Here is a 13,379-nt window from a genome sequence, read left to right as displayed (position 1 = left end):
TATAGCCCTGAAATAAATCCCATTTGTAGTGTTCTAATCGCTGCTTCCCTCTGCAGAAACTGAAGTCTAATCAAATATGCTAATTAGGGTGCTCGGTGTACCCTATGCTCAGTGCAGTGTTCCACCCACTGGTTTCGCATGCCTGCGCTCCCTCACTGACAGCATTGGTTTTCCTATAGCGAGCTTTATCTGCAGAGAGAGTTTAGACAAGCTAGTGCTGTCACTCCTTTCCTTATAGGAGATATATCTTCCATACAAATCGCACTTTTATTGTTGTAATCGGTGCCTCCATTCTTCAGAAATCGAAGTTTAATCGCACACTAATTAAGGAGTTTAGTGCACCCTTGGTGTGGCCAAGTTTTTGCATGTTCTCGCTACCCTCAATGGTGGGTGACAGGGTAGCTAGAACAGGCAAAAAGTTGGCCACACCAAGGGTACGCTAAACTCCCTAATTAGTGTATGTGATTAAACTTTGGTTTCTGAAGAATGGAAGCAACTATTACAACAATAAAAGTGCGATTTGTATGCATGCTATATCTCCTATAAGGATATTTGCTTAGTTTCTACTCACTTTTGGCTGACAGACTCCGTCAAGACAACAGGGTTGTGATGAGGTCTACTAACCTATTTTGGAAGCCACTTCCAATGCTGAGATGGGACAGAATAGAGGCCATAGATGGGAAGTCCTGTCCATATTGTCCACTCAGTCCCAGCTAGCTGCTCCCTAAGAAGCAAGTGACTGCTCAAAAGAGGGGAATACACTCAAGACAGTTCTCTGAGAAGACATGGCGACATTTTATACACTTGGGGATCGGGTTATAAGAGTTTTTTTTCATTATTACTGCTTTCTTAAACTGAATGATGTAATTTTCATTAGTTACAATACTGATTCTCTTGTACTACTCCTTTAGATGCATTCACTGTGGGGTCGTGTTTATGTCTCTGGGTTTGCTGAAAGTTCATATCCAGGACAAACATTGTGAGGTGTTCCACAAGTGCTCCTTCTGCCCCATGGCCTTCAAGAGCACAGAAAGTACGGCTGCTCATATCACTGCCCAGCATCCCACAGCAAGCCACAAGAATGCACAGTAAGTGGCCTTCCCACTCCGTAAATCCATTAACAGCTTTCCAGCTGTACACCAGATAATGTGTTTTTACACAATATGCATAATTATTATAGTCGTCTTAGTGTCTCGTAATTGCAGCAATTTAGCAGGCAGCTTGAGATGTGTTTGCATATCTCATATGATTGTGCAGAAGGGACTTGTGTATTTGTAATATGAGTTTAGTAGAAGATCTAGAATCAGATTTACTATTCAGGAAATTTATACTGTGTTTGTTCCCATATGTTCTGTATTGCAGGATAATCTATAAATGTTCGTGTGAGACGGTCTTCAATAAGAAGAGACTTCTGCACCAGCATTTCTACCAGAATACAAACTCTCTGCTAGTCAGTGTCTTCAAGTGTCCTGAATGCCAGCTGGCATACATGCAAAAGCAGCTCCTGGTGCAGCATCTTAAGGTGAGCCATGAAAATGAAATGCAAGTTCAGCTCTGTTCACATTTGTGTTGTCGGCTACAATCAAAGCAATGGATGTTCCAGCACGGTCTGGCGGACCCCGTTATAAATCACTTGGGTTCATCAGGCTCCGGAGGTATGTGTCGTATGACTGATCCAGCACTGTTTTTTAGTCTCTGTTTATATGCACCTTTGTACTGACTGCTGGGAAACAGCAAAAAAGAACCTTAAATGAAGAACCAATAAAAATGGCACTAATATATAGTACCTCCTAGATGGTGGTCTGTGCTGCTAATAAAGGAGGTGAGGCGGAATTGTGTGCATTTGCCATCTAACTGATCTCACTTGGCAGGGTGGAGGAGGATAACCTGTAATACAGCACCAATTATCTGTACACAGAGAACTGTTTATTCTCTGAAAAGTGTTCCAGGATTTCTGGGTCTTTATTTGGGTTTCTTGTTCACCTTAGGCTATGTATTGTCAAATAACTGTCGTATGACGTGGGCACGGCGGCGTTAGACAGAACTTATGAGCAGCTTCCTCACAATTTTCATTTAACCGCTAATAATTGCATGATAACTCTCATGAATATTGGATGTACAGGCAACTCTATCTATTCTTATGGACTGGATCAAGATCATCATGATAGCCATCTTGCTACAAAAAGTTTGTGCAGCCGTTCAAAGGCTATGTACACTCTTTCAATGATGCCATTCATTTTGCTTCTTAAAATAAATATTTCACTAGGTTTTTGCCACATAATCTAAGAGCAGCATAATGTATAGCCAGAGACCCTAATTCCAGCGATGTGTCACTTACTGGGCTGCTTATTGTAGATTGTATAAAATCATTGTTTTCTCAGCAGATTATCACTAGAGGACTAGTAAACCTGCTGCCAGGTGGTAGTCCTCCATATTCATGATCTCTGTATGACCCTGCCCCCACCACTGATTGGCAGCTTTGTGTCTAAACTGTGCAGAGGCTGAAAGCTGCCAAACAGTGATGTTGGCGGAATTATACAGAATTCAGGGAACTGACAGCACTTCAACTGATAAAACAGTGATTTTTACCAAAACTACAACAAGCAGCCCAGTAAGTGATACATCACTGTATTCAGGTTCTCTGCCCCTGCATCATGCTGCTCTGCTGGGCGCTGGGTTAACAAAAACATGGTGTCAAATTTGTTTTAAATACAAAATTGGGTAATATTTTTTAGATAGTCCTTCTTGTGGTGTTGTCTGTTTTTATGCTTCTGACAAATGCCGACAGCGCACACCTTCTGGCTGCGGTCGGTTCAGGGGGCTGACATGGTTTTGCTGTTTACAAAGAGCCTGCTCTCTTTGCTCTGCCTCTTCCACAGCGGGATCTACAAGAGGTGGGGGAAACCTGTGTGTGTGTGTGTGTAATGCCACAGAACACCAGGATTGGCAAAGTCGCCACTGGTGCCATTAGGTACCGAGATGAGATCCTCAGACCCCTTGTGAGACCATATGCTGGTGCGGTTGGCTCTGGGTTCCTCCTAATGCAGGACAATGCCAGACCTCATGTGGCTGGAGTGTGTCAGCAGTTCCTGCAACATGAAGGCATTGAAGCTATGGACTGGCCCGCCCGTTCCCCAGACCTGAATCCGATTGCGCACATCTGGGACATCATGTCTCGCTCCATCCACCAACGTCACGTTGCACCACAGACTGTCCAGGAGTTGGCGGATGCTTTAGTCCAGGTCTGGGAGGAGATCTCACAGGAGACCATCCGCAACCTCATCAGGAGCATGCCCAGGCGTTGTAGGGAGGTCATACAGGCACGTGGAGGCCACACACAATACTGAGCCTCATTTTGACTTGTTTTAAGGACATTACATCAAAGTTGGATCAGCCTGTAGTGTGTTTTTCCACTTTAATTTTGGGGATGACTCCAAATCCAGGCCTCCATTGGTTAATAAATTTGATTTCCATTGATGATTTTTGTGTGATTTTGTTGTCAGCACATTCAATTTTGTACAGAACAAAGTATTCAATGAGAATATTTCATTCATTCAGATCTAGGATGTGTTATTTGAGTGTTCCCTTTATTTTTTTGAGCAGAGTGTGTGTGTATATATATATTTATATATATCTATATGTATATGTGTGTGTATATATATATATATATATATATATATATATCTATATGTATGTACAGTAGTACAGACCAAAAGTTTGGACACACCTCATTTAAAGATTTTTCTGTATTTTCATGACTATGAAAATTGTACATTCACACTGAAGGAATCAAAACTATGAATTAACACATGTGGAATTATATACTTAACAAAAAAGTGTGAAACAACTGAAATATGTCTTATATTCTAGGTTCTTCAAAGTAGCCACCTTTTGCTTTGATGACTGCTTTCCACACTCTTGGCATTCTCTTGATGATCTTAAAGAGGTAGTCATCGGAAATGGTTTTCACTTCACAGGTGTGCCCTGTCAGGTTTAATAAGTTGGATTTCTTGCCTTATAAAAATGAGGTTGGGACCATCAGTTGTGTTGTGCAGAAGTCTGGTGGATACACAGCTGATAGTCCTACTGAATAGACTGTTAGAATTTGTATTATGGCAAGAAAAAAGCAGCTAAGTAAAGAAAAACGAGTGGCCATCATTAATTTAAGAAATGAAGGTCAGTCAGTGCGAAAAATTGGGAAAACTTTGAAAGTGTCCCCAAGTGCAGTTGCAAAAACCATCAAGCGCTACAAAGAAACTGGCTCACATGAGGACAGCCCCAGGAAAGGAAGACCAAGAGTCACCTCTGCTTCTGAGGATAAGTTTATCTGAGTCACCAGCCTCAGAAATCGCTGGTTAACAGCAGCTCAGATTAGAGACCAGGTCAATGCCACACAGAGTTCTAGCAGCAGACACATCTCCCCAACAACTGTTAAGAAGAGACTTTGTGCAGCAGGCCTTCATGGTAAAATAGCTGCTAGGAAACCACTGCTAAGGACAGGCAACAAGCAGAAGAGACTTGTTTGGGCTAAAGAACACAAGGAATGGACATTAGACCAGTGGAAATCTGTGCTTTGGTCTCATGAGTCCAAATTTGAGATCTTTGGTTCCAACCACCGTGTCTTTGTGCGACGCAGTAAAGGTGAACGGATGGACTCTACATGCCTGGTTCCCACCATGAAGCATGGAGGAGGAGGTGTGATGGTGTGGGGGTGCTTTGCTGGTGACACTGTTTGGGATTTATTCAAAATTGAAGGCATACTGAACCAGCATGGCTACCACAGCATCTTGCAGCGGCATGCTATTCCATCCGGTTTGCGTTTAGTTGGACCATCATTTATTTTTCAACAGGACAATGACCCCAAACACACCTCCAGGCTGTGTAAGGGCTATTTGACCAAGAAAGAAAGTGATGGGGTGCTACTCCAGATGACCTGGCCTCCACAGTCACCAGACCTGAACCCAATCGAGATGGTTTGGGGTGAGCTGGACCGCAGAGTGAAGGCAAAAGAGCCAACAAGTGCTAAGCATCTCTGGGAACTCCTTCAAGATTGTTGGAAGACCATTTCCGGTGACTACCTCTTGAAGCTCATCAAGAGAATGCCAAGAGTGTGCAAAGCAGTCATCAAAGCAAAAGGTGGCTACTTTGAAGAACCTAGAATATAAGACATATTTTCAGTTGTTTCACACTTTTTTGTTAAGTATATAATTCCACATGTGTTAATTCATAGTTTTGATGCCTTCAGTGTGAATGTACAATTTTCATAGTCATGAAAATACAGAAAAATCTTTAAATGAGAAGGTGTGTCCAAACTTTTGGTCTGTACTGTATATGTATGTATGTGTGTGTGACAGTCTGCATCAGGAGGGGGAGAGATTAAATGGTAGAGAAGAATACACAGGGGCTGTTTATCTTGGGTAACAACTGATATATTTATATATATATATCTTTATTGTGATAGTGGCCCGTAGTCTTCAACCAGTTAAGGACCACCTGCTGTGTATAATCTGTGACCTCTCCAAATCCTTAAAGGAGTATCATCTTGCATATTTATGTCATATCCACAACATATACCATAAATATGTGACAGATGCAAAGTAATATAGTTGGGACTCCTCTACCTCAAGAATGGGGCTCCATTGTGCACCATACAGAAAGGAAGGGGTGGCCACACGTGCACGCTCTTTGTCTCCATTTTCATACAATGGGAATAGAAAGACTTCTCTGCTGACATCAACGTCCGGCAAGGCTCCGCTCTCAAGGACACATGCTCTCTGAACATTATCATATTCATCATTCTCAAGTTTTTAATCACACTGACATGTCAGGTAAGCTCCTAAATCCCCTTCAGCCTAAACTTTTATTTATACTAAATGTACAGTAGTTAAAGAAAAAGAAAAGCTAACAAGCCAGTGTACACAGATGATCACTTATACACTGAATAGGTGATACTTGTTAGATCGGGGTGGATTCCACCAATCACCACAACAGGAGACCTATGGCACCATTCTTCCTTGGCCACAAGTTAGAAGCCAGGAGGATATTGGATTATGTATATATTATAGACACCACAGAAAACCCATTAACAAAAAAAGTCACTGACATTGCAGATCAGAACCACAAAGATCAGTTAGTAAGAGTTGATTAGTTGATTATCCTTGTTCTAAGAAAAACTCTGTATTTGTCATCTTAGTGTTTTGTTTTGTTTTTTTTCCCCCATTTTGGGGTATTTATTCTCATAGACATTTACATCTTATGCTAGTATGTTCTATAAATGTCAAATTATTGGGAAACCAATTGTTCACAATTCAGCTTTAGTGTGACATCCTAACTGAAAATACCCTTAGAAGAAGCCATTCATTACGTGCATTATTTTACTGTGTTTTCAATAATTTTGTTTTTCATCTTGTATTTCTTTTGCTTTTTCTCTTCTTGAGCAGAGTGTCCATGGCCTTCCTAAAATCCCAGAAGATTCATCAAACACACAAACAAAGTCAGAGACTAATGCAGAGAAAAATGAAGACTCTACATCCGCATCAAAACAGGCTGGCAAAGGAGAGGGCACCTCCACTACCAACAAGAGAGACACCGATTCACATCACAAGCAGAAACTAGCTGGCTACACATGTGGAGAGTGCTCCGAGTGGATTCTCGACAGAGAGACGTATGTCTTCCACATGAAGAAAAGTCATGGCAGGGTAAGCTGATGGGAAGCCGTCACACGCACAGCCAAGCATGCCTGACTAGTAATAGTCAGCTGTAACTCGTATTGTAGTTGTCTTCCACTTGGGGCATGTTTCACTTCAGCTACAGAGTAGATTTGTTGCACAGCTATGTAGGTAGGTGATCGTTATTTTGCTTTTTTATGTTGATTATTGTCATAGTTTCTGAAACATATCTCTTCCCTTCTCAGTAGTCATGCATTTCGGTTGCAAATGTTGACGTATAATAGTGCTTATAATGCTGAATATATTGCTCAATAAGATCATATGAACTTGGTTAGTTTCCAATCTCTTCTCTTGCATTACCCACACTGAAATCTCTGTGGAGCGATTGTCTCAGGCTAAAATGTGCAAGAATGTCTGACTTGTGTGGAGAAATATAATGTTCAGTAGAACAGACACCATACCGTTTAAATTTATTACTAGAGCTAAACCTTGACTTTTATTTCCGAGTTATAAAAGAAGTGTTCATTGAGATCTTAGGCAATATCTGCTCTTGACCTGCAGCCTATTCAAAGGGAATCTGTCAGCAGGTTTTTGCTACCTCATCTTAGAGCAGCCTGATGTAGGCAAAGAGAAGCTGACTCCAGCGATGTATCACTTAGATTACTGGGTGCTGCCGTTCGCTCACAATTAGAGGTTTTAGATTTAGAATGAAGCAGAGCTGAGAAAGCTAACTCCGCTCACACCAGCGCCTCTGTGTACAAAGTCCATAGACAGTGAGTTACTTATCACAGGAAGAGGTTGTTTTTCCGGACTAAAGTAGGGATAGATCCTTCACAGTTAGTAAACAACAGCACGCACTTTAACAAGTGACACATCCCTGAATTCTGTGTCTCAGCCTTTATCTCCTGCTGTCTTCAGATTACATAGCAAAAACCTGCTGACAGATTCCCTTAACCGCTTTCTGTCACAGCGCTGCCTTTTCACATTCTAATAGAAAATGCCACTTTTAATTAGGACATGAATACGCAGTGAATCTTCGCTGCTGCATCTTGATTCCAGGACTTCCTTTGTCTAACAGCACTCACTACCCGCTCCTAGCACAGACACAGCGGTGGGGAATGAGTGCTGTCAGCGCTCTTCTGCGACTCTATCAACCATTTATTTGCTGCTGTCAAAAGTGACCACAGTGTGTAAGGAGATTGACAGAGGGAGATCGCTCCCTATGACACTCCCATCGGTTCCCTGTAGTGTCATTGCTGGGAGCTGATGTTGCTATGGCAACTGTATGCCAACAGTGGCCTTTGGTGTGCCATAGATCTCAAAGCCTAATGGGTTGTGCAAGAGCTATTAGGCTGCCTGTCAGTATAACACGGACAGGCTGGATAATGCACTGCACTACATAAGTAGTGCGTTGTCTTATCTATGCGATTAAAGGATCGAATCTCATTCAGGAAAAATAAAAAAACGATGGCTCCTGAAATGCAACGGTTTAAAAAAAAAACAAAACATGTATGGACATTGGCGTGATCTATTTATGAATTTAAGAAAATGGTATTTTTGATCTTTACGATTTGCGTGTATTGAAAATTATGCATGGTTATACAGATATTAATGTTTTTATCAAAAGGATGGTGCCCTATAGGGTTGTAATAGTGCCTGCAATGTGGTTCTTTGTATGTAAGTGAGCTTCAGTGGCCGGGCATGTGCAGGCAGTCTTCATTCTTCTGTCACTTTAGATGCGCTTCCTTGTAAAAGTATAATTCTCCATCCTGGCCGGCGCTCTTTGCAGTAATAAGCCTGAGCTATTATATACAGATCTGTCTGGGACTGAGAAATTTTATTTTACTTCAGCAGTAAAAATACATTTCTATTACCTGGCCGGCTTTGTATTTACTAAACCCTCTCCCCTTCCTCGGGTTTTTATAGCACTAAAGGAGCGCCGGGCAGGACGGAGGATTGTCCTTTTACAGTGACAGGAGAATAAAGATTGCCTGCACATGCTCGGCCACGGAAGCCCAGTTACATATACAGAACCACATTGCTAACCCTATAGGGCACCATCCTTATGATTAAACATAATTATGCATTATTTTTATTACAAGTAAATTTAAAAATACCATTTTCTTGATGGATAGGATGGTGGCACAACCCCTTTACTGACAAATTAGGGAAAATCCTTAAAGGGTCAAAACACTTTTTTTATCATTTTTGGCCAGTTTTTAATGCTTGTTTTACCATTGAGAAATGCAACTTAAAGGGGTTTTCCTTTACTTATTTATTTTAAAATAGGACCATGGTGGTCTTAAAAATAGATAGTATATATTCACCCAAAGGAGGAGACTATCTTTAGCATGCTGCCGTCCTCTGGTGTGAAAGCTATGTATATGAACTTTTATATTACTCCTGTTAGATGCTTTGTAGTATAGAAGATTCAACTATTTCCCCACAAGGCCCATTGTGCTAGATATTGCCATCTAGTTGATGATTGAGTCTGAATGCCATGAAAGTGGTCTTGCCTCCAGTGTTTGTCGTATCTGGATCCAAACCAACAGGAGTAATGCCATCTGGTTTAGGCAGCAACTTGTATACCTATCCAAGAATTTTCACTTTCCTAGTTGGCAGGAAAAACAGGTTATGTATGGAGCTCAAACATACCTGGCAGAGTTCATGCAGCCAGTGCTTGATGCATGCTGCATGATCCTATGGGCTGCCCTTGGATCGGGCAGCATGTATCAGCTATCAGGTTCCCTTTAAAGAAAATGTTCAATCCCATATATACATTTACCAGTGACAGTTACATGGTTATTCCAGAATGTAATAAAATGCCCCCCCAGCCAGCCAAGGAGAAGATTTATTTCTTCTCCTGTCACACGCTTCTCTGGCTACTCACTGGTACATGTGCTTACAATACAGCTTTTCTGTCAGTTGAGACACAGGTCTCGGGAGCTTTGTTTCTTCAGACTGCAGCCCGTCCTGATATGTGGCTAGGACAGGCTGCTGATGGAATCACATGACTGGGGCCATTTTATTACATTCTTAGAGAACTTCTTTAACAGTGCTAGTTTCTGAAAAAATTAACTTTTGGATTTGTTTTGTAACTCAGCAAACACGTTTTTTTTTTTTTTTCTTTTTTACTTCTTTGTCTTTCTGTGACGAAGTTATTTCATTCAGATGGGTGTCAGTATACTGACTGACAGAGGAATAAATGATTATTATTATTTATTATTATAGCGCCATTAATTCCATGGCGCTTTACATGCTTAAAAGGGGTATACATAGCAAACAACAAGTACAATAATTTGAACAAAAACGGGTCAGCGACTGGTACAGGAGGAGAGAGGACCCTGCCCGCAAGGGCTCACAATCTACAAGGGATGGGTGAGGGTAGAGCTGGTCGTGCAGTGGTATGGTGGAGCGAGGGTTACTGCAGGCTGTAGGCTTGTCGGAAGAGGTGGGTCTTCAGGTTCCCTTTGAAGATTTCCACGGTAGGCGAGAGTCTGATGTGCTGGGGTAGAGAGTTCCAGAGTCAGGTGGATGCACGGAAGAAATCTTGTATGCATTTGTGGGAAGTGGAGATTAGAGAGGAGTAGAGAAGGAGATCTTGTGAGGATCGGAGGTTGCGTGTAGGTATGTACCGAGAGACTAGGTCACAGATATATGGAGGAGACAGGTTGAGGATGGCTTTGTATGCCATGGTTAGGGTTTTGAACTGCAGTCTCTGGGCAGTGGGGAGCCAGTGAAGGGATTGACAGAGGAGAGGCCGGGGAATAGCAGAGGGGTCAGGTGGATTAGTCGGGCAGCAGAGTTTAGGATAGATTGCAGGGGTGCGAGAGTGTTAGAAGGGAGGCCACAGAGCAGGAGGTTGCAGTAGTCGAGGGGAGAGATGATGAGTGTCTGCACTAGGGTTTTTGCAGATTCATGGTTGAGGAATGTGCGGATCCGGGAAATATTTTTGAGCTGGAGTCGGCAGGAAGTGAAAAGGGCTTGGATATGAGGTTTGAAGGAGAGATCAGAGTCAAGGGTTACCCCGAGGCAGTGAGCTTGCGGGACTGGGGAGAGTGGACAATCATTGACCTTAATAGGTCAGATGGGGGGGTTGAGCGAGATGGTGGAAAGATGATGAATTAAGTTTTATCCATATTAAGATTTAGGTATCTAGCAGAGAAGAAGGATGAAATAGCAGACAGACCTTGTGGGATTCTGGTTAGTAAGGAGTTGATATCGGGTCCAGAGAGGTAGATCTGTGTGTCATCAGCATAGAGGTGATACTGAAAGCCGTGAGCCTCTATGAGCTGTCCCAGGTTGAAGGTGTAGATGGAGAAGAGCAGGGGTCCTAAAACTGAGCCTTGGGGGACACCGACAGATAGGGGGAGAGATGAGGAGGTGGTGTGTGAGTGGGAGACACTGATTGTCCTGTTTGTTAGGTATGAGGAGATCCAAGATAGGGCCAAGTCTGTGATGCCGAGAGATGAGTCTGTAGTAAGAGGGAATGGTCTACTGTGTCAAAGGCAGATGACCGGTCCAGATGGATAAGGACAGAGTATTGTCGCTTGTCTTTGGCGGTTATTAGGTCGTTGGTGACTTTAGTCAGGGTAGTTTCAGTGGAGTGGTGCGGTCGGAAGACAGATTGGAGGCTGTCAAAGAGGGAGCAGGAGGAGAGGTGGGAGGACAGCTTGAGATGGATGTGTTGTTCCAGTAGTTTTGAGGCATAGGGGAGAAGTGATATGAGGCAATAGGTAGACAGAGAGGATGGGTCAGGGGATGGCTTTTTGAGGATGGGTGTGACCGAGGCATGTTTGAAGCATGAGCTTAAGACACCAGTTGTTAGTGACAGGTTGAAGAGGTGGGTTAGGGTTGGGATGAAGACTGCGGTAAGGTTTGGGATGAGGTAGGACGGGATTGGGTCAAGTTCACAGGTGGTGAGATGTGACTTGGAGAGTAAAGAGGAAAGTTGATCTTCCGTGATGGCAGAGAAGCTGGTTTTGGAGCAGGAGAGTTGAGTAGTTGTGAGGAGGGACCGTGGGAACTTATGGCTAAAGTTTTGTCTGATGGTGTCAATCTTCTGCTTGAAGAATGAGGCAAAATCTTCAGCTGAGATGAGTGGAGAGGGAGCTGGGGGACGGAGGAGAGAATTGAAAGTACTGAATAGCTGTTTAGGGTTGTGAGACAGGGAGGATATGAGAGATGAGAAGTATGTTTGTTTTTCTGCAGTGAGTGTGGACCTGAAAGTAGTGAGGGCTTGTTTGAATGCGATGAAGTGCTCGTTGGAGTCGGACCTTTTCCATCTCTGTTCAGCAACCCTGGAAGCCCCTCTCAGTTCTTTAGTCAGGCTGGTGTGCCAGGGTTGCCTGTTGATTGTGCGAGCTTTGGTATGTTTGAGGGGGACGACCAATTCAAGAGCTGCTGCTGTTGTAGTGTTATATAAGGTAGCAGCAGCATCTGCATTGTGTAAAGAATTTATGTCTGTAAGAGGGAGGAGGGATTCAGAGAGTGAGTGTAGGTTGAGGTGTTTGAGATTTCTGCGAGGGTGTGCAAGTTTCTGGGTGGGGGATTGTGGACCTGGAGAGGAGGGGAGAGAATGTGAGTAAGTTGTGGTCAGAAAGAGGGAGAGGAGAGTTAAAGAGGTTGGATAGGGAACAGAATCTGGTGAAGATGAGGTCCAGTGTGTAGCCATCTTTGTGAGTGGGGGTGGAAGACCATTGAGCAAGGCCAAAGGAGGAAGTGAGGGATAGAAGCTTAGCGACAGATGAGTGGGAAGTGTCAATGGGGATGTTGAAATCGCCCATGATAGTGGGGATGTTAGCGGAAAAAAAGTGAAGTAGCCAGGTGGTGGCTGGCCCTGGGGGGCAGTAAATGACAGCCGGTTGGAGGGTGAGTAAATGCGCGCCCAGTGCACTTCAAAAGAGGGGAGGGTAACGGAGGGTGACAGTGGGATATGTGAAAAGGATCAGTTGTCTGACGGGAGAACGCCAACTCCTCCACCATGCTTGCCGCTGGGGCGGGGGGTGTGGGAAAGGTGGAGTCCGCCATACAAAAGTGCAGCTGGAGAGGCTGTGTCAGAGGGGGGGGTGAGCCAGGTTTCGGTGATGGCGAGGAAGGAAAGTTTTAGTGATGAAAAGATCATGGATGTGCGAAAGTTTGTTGCAGACAGAGCGAGCATTCCATAGAGCTCCTGTTAGTGGGGCTGGGCAGATGGGTATAAGGTTAGAGATGTTGCGGAAATGTGTGCTAGATCTAGGATGAAAGGTAGAAGTGACTGTGGGGATGGGGGGGGCGGGATTTGAAGAAATATCGCCGGCACTGAAGAAGAGCAGAGAAAGTGTTAGCAGGTGGGAACAGCAGGGCTGTGGAGTCGGTATAAAATAGACCAACTCCGACTTCTAAAATATATAATAAATTGGGTACAGTAGTTCAATGCAGTTTGTGGGGAATATTTTTTCATAAGAATTTGGAAAAGTTATGAAATGTCCTATAGATGTCTGTCCTATTCCTGATCTAAGGGTCTAGACTTTTAGCTGAGATGAATCTGTGCTACAGTAAATTTATCACTTTAAACACGAGCCATGTATGAGGGAGTCGGAGTCGTGGAGTTTGTGTCATGGAAATTGAGGAGTCGGAGGTTTGGCTTACCGACTCCACAGCCCTGAGGAGCAGGAGAGGGCATGAAGTGGCTGTTTGTGCTTAGAGATGCAGGATTGTATGTTGAGGAAT

At 43.4% G+C, this 13,379-nt stretch overlaps 1 protein-coding gene across 1 annotated transcript in view; it reads left to right on the top strand.

The window, feature by feature from the left end:
• ZNF592 (zinc finger protein 592) overlaps nucleotides 1-13,379 on the top strand; it is a 50,614-nt gene that overhangs the window by 21,318 nt on the left and 15,917 nt on the right. Inside the window, exons 5-7 of the mRNA XM_073652673.1 lie at nucleotides 912-1,088; nucleotides 1,363-1,522; nucleotides 6,441-6,698. Coding sequence (XP_073508774.1) covers nucleotides 912-1,088; nucleotides 1,363-1,522; nucleotides 6,441-6,698 — 595 coding nt within the window. The remainder of the gene's footprint in view (nucleotides 1-911; nucleotides 1,089-1,362; nucleotides 1,523-6,440; nucleotides 6,699-13,379) is intronic.

This window comes from Phyllobates terribilis, unplaced genomic scaffold (assembly GCF_046119375.1).
Source record: "Phyllobates terribilis strain yellow unplaced genomic scaffold, ASM4611937v1 Scaffold_11__3_contigs__length_659146591, whole genome shotgun sequence".
In the NCBI taxonomy this organism is placed as follows: domain Eukaryota; kingdom Metazoa; phylum Chordata; class Amphibia; order Anura; family Dendrobatidae; genus Phyllobates; species Phyllobates terribilis.
The sequence above is the reverse complement of the archived record's forward strand: the minus strand, read 5'-3'. Positions and strand labels throughout refer to the sequence as shown.